Raw genomic sequence first — 7,785 nt, 5'->3', positions numbered from 1 at the left:
TGTCAAAACAGAATGTTTCTCACGGAATTATAGAATAACATTTAGAGTCACCATATCACAATTTTTGACAATGGATTCTATAAATCCCAAAAAAAGGAAAAGGAAATCTGTATACAAAAATTAAGTTTTTTGTAACTATAGATATGTACCATTCTCAGAGGTTTGTTTTGTCATTTCTGAGTAATACTGTGTGTTTCTGTTAACATGTTTTTCCTCAGAACAAAGTGAGGCTTCATTCTGCAGGAATGACCAAAGTGTCTCCTTGCAGACACAGAATTAAGACGCTCCTCTGACCTTCCTGCAGTGCAGGTCTGTCTCCTTTTGGAAATATCTGGTAAAAAATGGAACACAAATGGAGTGACAGTGATGAGGTAAATATTAGGTAGACATGAATTGAAATTTAAAGAATGTATTCTTGCTGCAACTGCAACCAATGCTATCCTAATTTTCCAAACATCTCTAAATTAAAAACACAACATTTGTGGTAGTGGTAAACTTAAACCAACAGCTTTAGTTGGAATTTTAATTACCAACCCCCAAGGAAGACATTTCTGACCACAAAAACCCTTTTTCCAGTACCACTACTGTGTCCAGGGCCAGACCTTCGACATACCTGCTGGACGGTGACATCTGCTCTGAGGAGGAGAGCAGTCACACGGTGCTGGCAGCCTGACCTGCGTCCTTGTTGGGAGATTCCTTAGCATTCCTGGCAGCACTGCGGCTGTGACTGGGAGCTCTGTTTCAGCGCCCCTGCTACTGCCACCTAGCCCATGGGAGCGTCGCTGCACGGCTCACCAAATTCCACAGGTTCACTGTGAGATGACAGATCCTCAGGAGATCAAGGTCGAGCAGCAGAGGTGAATCCTGCAGCCTGCATGTCTCAACAATCACCTGTCTGTCTGCCAAGGTTTGTCTTCATTTGTATTTTATTATAACTCTTGGCAATTGCATGACTGCAGTGCAATAATACCTGAAACAAGACCTTTCTTGCTTGGCACCATAGGACCTGAGTGTATGAGCCAAATGTCTGATATGATGAACAGAAACAGTGGTTATTTGCAACTGGGCTATAAAAGAAAAAAAAAATCATCTACTTAGTTTCACTGTGTAATAAATCTTAACTTCCGTAATAGAGCTCTAATATTAAAACCTGTGGGGAGATGAGTCTGTAGTTCACTCTACTGAGACAGGATATTGTCTTAAACCTGCTGCTACATATAACCTGCTGCTACATATAACTGCTACAGTTTTTTTGTTTTGTTTTTTTTCTTCTTCAGACTGAAGAGTCCGGTCCATTTTCTGTCATAGACTAGAGTTCTTAATAAACAACAACAGGCAGAGGCAGCCAAGGAACAGTCATAGCCCTCAGACGTGTGTTGGACAACTCTGACTTTATCTGTTATAATTCTTTTTTTTTTCTTTTTCTTTTTTATGGATCCCCCTATTACTTTTAGCTGCCTGTAATTTACAGCAGGGAAAAATCAGTAACAGTACTGACAGAGTTGAAATGGAAACTATTTTTATTCTTTATTTCTGCTCTTTGTTACTAAAGGGTGAGGGAAATAATTTGATAAAATGAATGCAATAACAGAACTTTAGGTCACAGATAAACCACTGCTTTTGGTCGTTTTATTTCAACTTTACTGTAAAGACTGTAAAAAAACAACAACTGGACCTTGTGACGAGTACTACCTTTGTACCTGTACTTATATAAACACATGTAGCTGCAGCCTCCCCTAGAGGATCTCCATTCAAATTAATCTAATGACCTAATTCAGTAGATTAAAACAACATTAGCATTTCAGTCCTCAGTATCTTCTCCTACCTCGACCTTTTCACTGTGGTCCACCTGGTCCACCTGTGGGCCTCGAACCAGCTCTTGTGCACATCTGTTCATCTTCCACGTGTAAAGGCTTAATTCGATTAAATTGTGTCCCATCATTGTGCAGTGTCAGAAGTGAAAATACACATCAGAGTGTGAGGGTAACCTGTGGGTGAAGGGTTACATGTCAGACTCCCTCAGTGAGCAGACAGAGAGAGGGGGGCCGGGGGGCTGGGGGAGGGCGGGGCGCTGGGACGGGGAAGCCGGAGGAGAGTCTTCGTCCAGAGACTTTTATTCGTGACGCGCTGTCTGTGCAGCACGAAGTCAACAGACGTTTGGAGTTTTATTTGTATCTGCTTTAAGCGCGTATTGTAATTTGAAACAATTGTTTTTGTGAACGTCTTTTAAACACGACACTCTTTACTTTCACCGGACAGAGACAGAGACACGGACAGGGACAGGGACAGAGACAGAGACAGAGACAGAGACAGAGACAGAGACAGAGGAACAACCTGTTTGAGATGATGAAGAAAAACTGGGAACAAGTGATCCTGGAGGACTCGTCTGATGGAGAGTGAAGTTTGACTGGGATGTTTACCCGGATCATCCGCCTCTAACCAGGAGGTAATCCATTTGTGTATTTATACATTATAATACATTTAATGATTTGATGTTTTTATATAAAAGAATCACTGTGTTTGTATGGGTTCAGATTGTTGCTCTTGTTCTACAGCATCTTTAAATCAATCCTTCCCTGTGTGAATATGTTATTGATAAACACGTGTAGTTTTTCCACTGCTAAGAGATATTTTGGAAATAACGTCAATACAAATGTTCAAGATTCGGTTTGTGTCCCGTCGTCTCTGAAATGCCCCTCTGGTCAAAAGCAATAATTATCCCTATCCCTAGTCATGCTAGTTTAACAGATTAGTAGATTCTCCTCTAAAATAGAACTGAAAACCTCTGACTTTACACCCTACACTTTGCTGTCCCCCAGGGGAGATTCATCCTCACAGCATGTCTCAGCATTCACATGTACTGAGGTGAAAAATGGTGGAAAATGTTGTTCAGTGTTTCACTCACAACGTCCTTATAGAAGATTAAAAACTTTAGTTTTCTGTCAGGAAGGAGCAAAAATAAAAATAAAAACAACAAATTAAAACACTTGTGACAAACCAAAATATTGTCTTTATTAGTGAAAGAAAAAAAACCACAGGTTGGCGCTCAGGTCATGTTTGTGACTTTGTTGTCCAGTGTTGGTGGTGTAGCCCAGAACCATACCTGTCAATATATAATTGACATCATTGTCAGCTGCTGCTGTACACAGGCGTACTGTGTATACATATACATAATCCCCAACTTCTACCCTGAAATATTCACTGAGTACATTTTCTCAGCTTGTTGTGAATTATGTCAGCGTAATTTGCCAGATTTAGTCTTTAATCTGAAATTAATGTGCCATTTAATATGACATTTTGATTGATTCAATAAATAATGGATGAGGAGGCTTTGAGATAAAAAGGTTGATCAAAATCTGTTTCCTGATTCTCTGATCTGTCCAGTCTCCAGTCTGTGAACACCAGTGTGTTGCCGTTAAAAGACTCACTGGAACTTTTCACTTGTCCTGCCGGCGTCTGATTGATAGCGTTGGAGATTTAAGTCATAAAATATAGAAATGTTTTTGTTTTGACTCATGTGCTAGCCTACTGCAGATCCGCTAAATCTTCACTGACTCAAAAATGATCTGCTGAAGCTGGAGTCAAGTGTGTGCCAGATCTGTCAAATATTTAACACGTCAGCATCCACAAGAAAGTTGTACTTTCCCTTCTTACTGGGGCTCCTGTCTGTAATGCTGCCTCCTTGTAGTGTCACGTGGTACAGCACATAGGTGTGTGGCCAGGCCCCACCCTGTCCTTTGTTAACCATAATGCTCTGTTTTGCTGCCATGCCTTGACTTGTTTTTTTCCCCTCCTCTTTTTACACACCTGCTCTCTTTATGCCATGAGTGCCTCCAGGTTCGCAGCACTTAGAGGGGATCAAGTATCACTTTGTTGCTTCTAATCTGTCCTGAGATCCGCCAGTACTCTGTGAAGTAGTACAACTTCACTCCTATAAGTTTCAGCAAATATTTGATTTGAATCCTAGAGATGTATATATATATTACAATACAAAGCATATTGAAGTGACAACATTCCTCCCCCCCCCAAAAAAAGCCACAAACTCAGGGTGATCAGTAAGCTCAAGTTGTGATAAGGGAATAGTCCGACTTGTTGTCATGTTATGGAAACAATCTTTCTTTTATTTTATCCACACTGTTTTGTTGAGGATATGAGTCTTTACCATTAAGCCATTTATGCTACAATGGTACATAAAGGATATAAAGTCCTTTGTTGGGTCTGAAATCCTATTTTCCTGGTTAACCTATGACATAAGAACAAAAGGTTCATTGTTGCTTCAACACCACATCAACTTCAACCATGCATGACAACACTGAACCTTCAGGGTGACCGTACTGACTCACCTACTGTGGGCAGTGTGGTTTACACTTTGGCAGAGTTCAGATGAGTGAGTGATCAGTGTACAGTGCACGTCTTTGTCCCACGGCAGGTTCACCGAATGTGAAATGTCACTGTAGATACTTCACGTTACCTTTGAACTTTTAAAACCTGTAAAAATAAAAACGGCATAGACATTTCTTGTTTGCCTATTACATGCAAATAAAAGAAAATTCAGGATAAAAATGAGAGAAACTGAGAAAGAATTTTAAATCTACTGGAGAATGGGTTTCTTTACTGTCCGTATAATTATAAAGACTTTAAATGTTGCACAGCTTAAAGAAGCACAGGTTTCACCAACGTGCAGCTGTAAAAACTATAAATCAGCCAAAGAACATAAAAAAAGTGAATATGATAAATAACGTCTTTTGTTACCCAGAGATTTAGCATTGGTTTTATGGAACAACACGTAGCACTGTGTGAAACCACGTGGGGTTAACATCCCGTCTTACCGTTGCAGTGTTCTTCATCACCATGGTGATACAACGTGAGACCTCCCTCCTGACTCACCTGCTCCTGCTCCTCCAGCTTCTCCTGCCCCTCAGCCTTTCTCTCCTGCAGCCTCCTCATCCTTCACCGCTCCATGTCCCCACACTGGTCCCTCACACCCCGAGGCCTCTGGGCCGCTCTAGCTTCAGTGCTAACGCTCAGCTGGACTTCATCACTCACTGCAACTCCAGCTGCTTCCACAGGGCGGAGGAGGACGAGCAGCTGACGGAGAAGTTGGCGTTTGAGACCTTGTACGCAGACGGCTCCCGCACCCTGACTACTGTGGACGTGGAGGACGAGGAGGACTTGAAGGCTGATGCTCTTGTCTTTGCATACTCATCAGTTGGTAGAAAACCCAGACTGCGGCCCAGACACAAGCGCGTGAGGCGTCAGATCTATGGGTCAGACGGTCGCTTTAACATTCAGGGCAACAACTTCCTGATGGATTACCCCTTCTCTGCAGCAGTACGGATCTCCACAGGCTGCACTGGTGTTCTCGTGTCTCCGCTGCACATACTCACTGCTGCCCACTGCGTCCATGATGGAAAGGACTATGTGAAAGGAGCGAGAAAACTGAGGGTGGGCTTTCTGATCCCACCGTCGTTCAACAGCACAAAGGGCGACCTGACTTCTGCTAAGAAGTCTCTGGTGCGCTGGGTCAGGGTGAAACGCACTCGTGTTCCCAAAGGCTGGATCCAGGGTCCTCAGGAGGTCAGTATGGACTTTGACTACGCCCTGCTGGAGCTACGCTGGCCTCACCGAAGGCCCTTCATGCGCCTCTCAGTGGCGCCCTCATCTGACGGCCTGGCAGGGAACCGTATCCACTTCTCTGGTTTTGACAGTGACAGACCTGGAGAGCTGGTGTACAGGTTTTGTCCTGTGGAAGAAGAGTCCAGTGATCTGATTTACCAGCACTGCGATGCCAGGCCAGGAGCCAGCGGCTCTGGAGTGTATGGAAGAGTTTGGGACAACACTCTGGAGCGTTGGGAACGCAAAGTCATCGGCATATTCTCTGGACACCAGTGGCTGGAGATAGATGGAGAGAATCGGGATTACAACGTGGCTGTGCGCATCACACCTCTGAAGTTTGCCCAGATCTGTTACTGGGTGCACGGAAACCGACTGGACTGTGTCCAGGACTGAGGACCAACCTGCGAAGAACAGAAATTTGTCAAAGCTGAGCATGAAACTACTAGAAAACACATAGTGACTTTCTTCAAAATTAGTTCTTTCACCTTAAGTGTTCAAGAATCTGGATGTAATCCATGCAAACATGTCAGCCCTCAGTAAAGAGACACGCTGATAGTCGATATTAAGAATGAACACAACCAGGACATAACCTATCTCTATAAACTCTGACACCAAGATATCTCATTTAAGATACTGTCCACCTTTAACGGGAGCCACAGTATAATCCGTATATTTCAAATGAAAATAATGCAAAGTGGTTGTACAAGTATAAAAAACCCAAATGAAACAGTCTGTAAAACAGCTTTTGTGAATTTGTTTACAGCCCAAAGCACTTGACTTGTCAACCATTGCCTAGTCTTTTCTATATAAAGTCTTCAAATCAGTAGAATTTTGAGGGCAGGAGTCACTCTTTTGTTGTATTCCTGTAGTATAAAAAAAACCCCCAAAACATATCCTCAGCTTCCTGGCAGACACTGCTAACCCTTTACACTACAAAACATACATAAACATACATGTTTAAGTTTGAAGTTTTTGCAGGGTTTAGCCATATCAAAAGTATCCTTCCTTATTTTACATTTTATAAAATACATTAGCTTCTTTCTAATTAAATGTCATCTGTCATTGTTTATTTATTTTTAATGGCATATTTTAAAATAACATCCCCAAATTCTCCTGTCCCCTAAATTCCATCTTTTGCCATTTTTATTCCACGTGCTTTGGACAGTATTTAAGCAACTTCGAAAATGTTGTCTGTGACATCACCTCACTTGTCAATCTTTGAAAACGCGTTTTAGTTTTTCCTCAGCTCGACACAAACCTCTATAGATAAAAGTTTTCATTTATTTTTGCAGTGCAGGTTAGAATGGGCTTGTTTTTGTGCAGCTACTGGTTGTGAGGACATGTCTTTTGCCGCCCTTGCTGGACATTTGAAGTGACTGCTCTGACACAGTAATACAGCTTCAGCTATGGTCTGCTGATACAGTACGGTAGATTTGCCGTTATCAGAAACAGTGACAGCAGTTGATTATTAAAAACCACTGACGCCTAAAATCTCAGCAATATGCAGCGTTAACTGGAGAGAGAGTTTTAATTTTATTTTTAATAAAATGCCAGACATATTTTAATAAAGAGAGATTTATAGGTGTTTTATTGTGTCGTGGTGTCTGTTTTCGGAAACGCTACCGTGTTTCCCTCTTGTGACTAAAATGGGTACTGCAACATTAATTGGGCCTGCTACAGGGACAAAACGTTACATTGTAGTGACAATATACGTTATATTGTCAATTTGAGATCTGTTCAAAACTACAATTATTCTCATATTGATTAGATTTTTAGCTTGAGAAGATGAAATGACTTTACCTAACTAGAGAATTGTCCACATATTTTAATTACGATAGATAAAGAGATAGCACTTTATTAAGATGTTATGATGGAGTATTGTGGCCATATTGAGAACAAAAATACATTAAAAATGCTAAAAGTTGTAAGTTTAGGAGAACAAAGTTTATGTGAATGAAGTCGTATGTTTACAAGAATAAAGAGATAAGCACGTGAGAATAGAATTGTGCATTTATTAGATTAGCTGACGTGTTTTGGGGACACGAGCGAAGCAAACAGAATTAACCACTTGTGCATCAGATTGAGACATGTAGAGGAAAAAACTTTTTAAAATATCTTTAATTTTTTCAGTAAAATCCTAATTTCGTATGTCATGGTCAGACGGTGAAA

General features: G+C 41.4%; 1 protein-coding gene across 1 annotated transcript; it reads left to right on the top strand.

The window, feature by feature from the left end:
* Positions 1-221: 221 nt before the first annotated feature.
* Positions 222-7,201, top strand: prss23 (serine protease 23). Its single transcript, XM_008326906.3, has 4 exons — positions 222-371; positions 577-907; positions 2,260-2,446; positions 4,838-7,201. The coding sequence occupies exon 4, from the start codon at positions 4,852-4,854 to the stop codon at positions 6,007-6,009; it is 1,158 nt and encodes a 385-aa protein (XP_008325128.1). The 5' UTR covers positions 222-371; positions 577-907; positions 2,260-2,446; positions 4,838-4,851; the 3' UTR covers positions 6,010-7,201.
* The last annotated feature ends 584 nt before the right edge of the window (positions 7,202-7,785 follow it).

The sequence above is a fragment of the Cynoglossus semilaevis genome, chromosome 15 (assembly GCF_000523025.1).
Source record: "Cynoglossus semilaevis isolate Cse_v1.0 chromosome 15, Cse_v1.0, whole genome shotgun sequence".
NCBI lineage: Eukaryota > Metazoa > Chordata > Actinopteri > Pleuronectiformes > Cynoglossidae > Cynoglossus > Cynoglossus semilaevis.
This window is presented reverse-complemented; position numbering and strand designations above follow the sequence as displayed.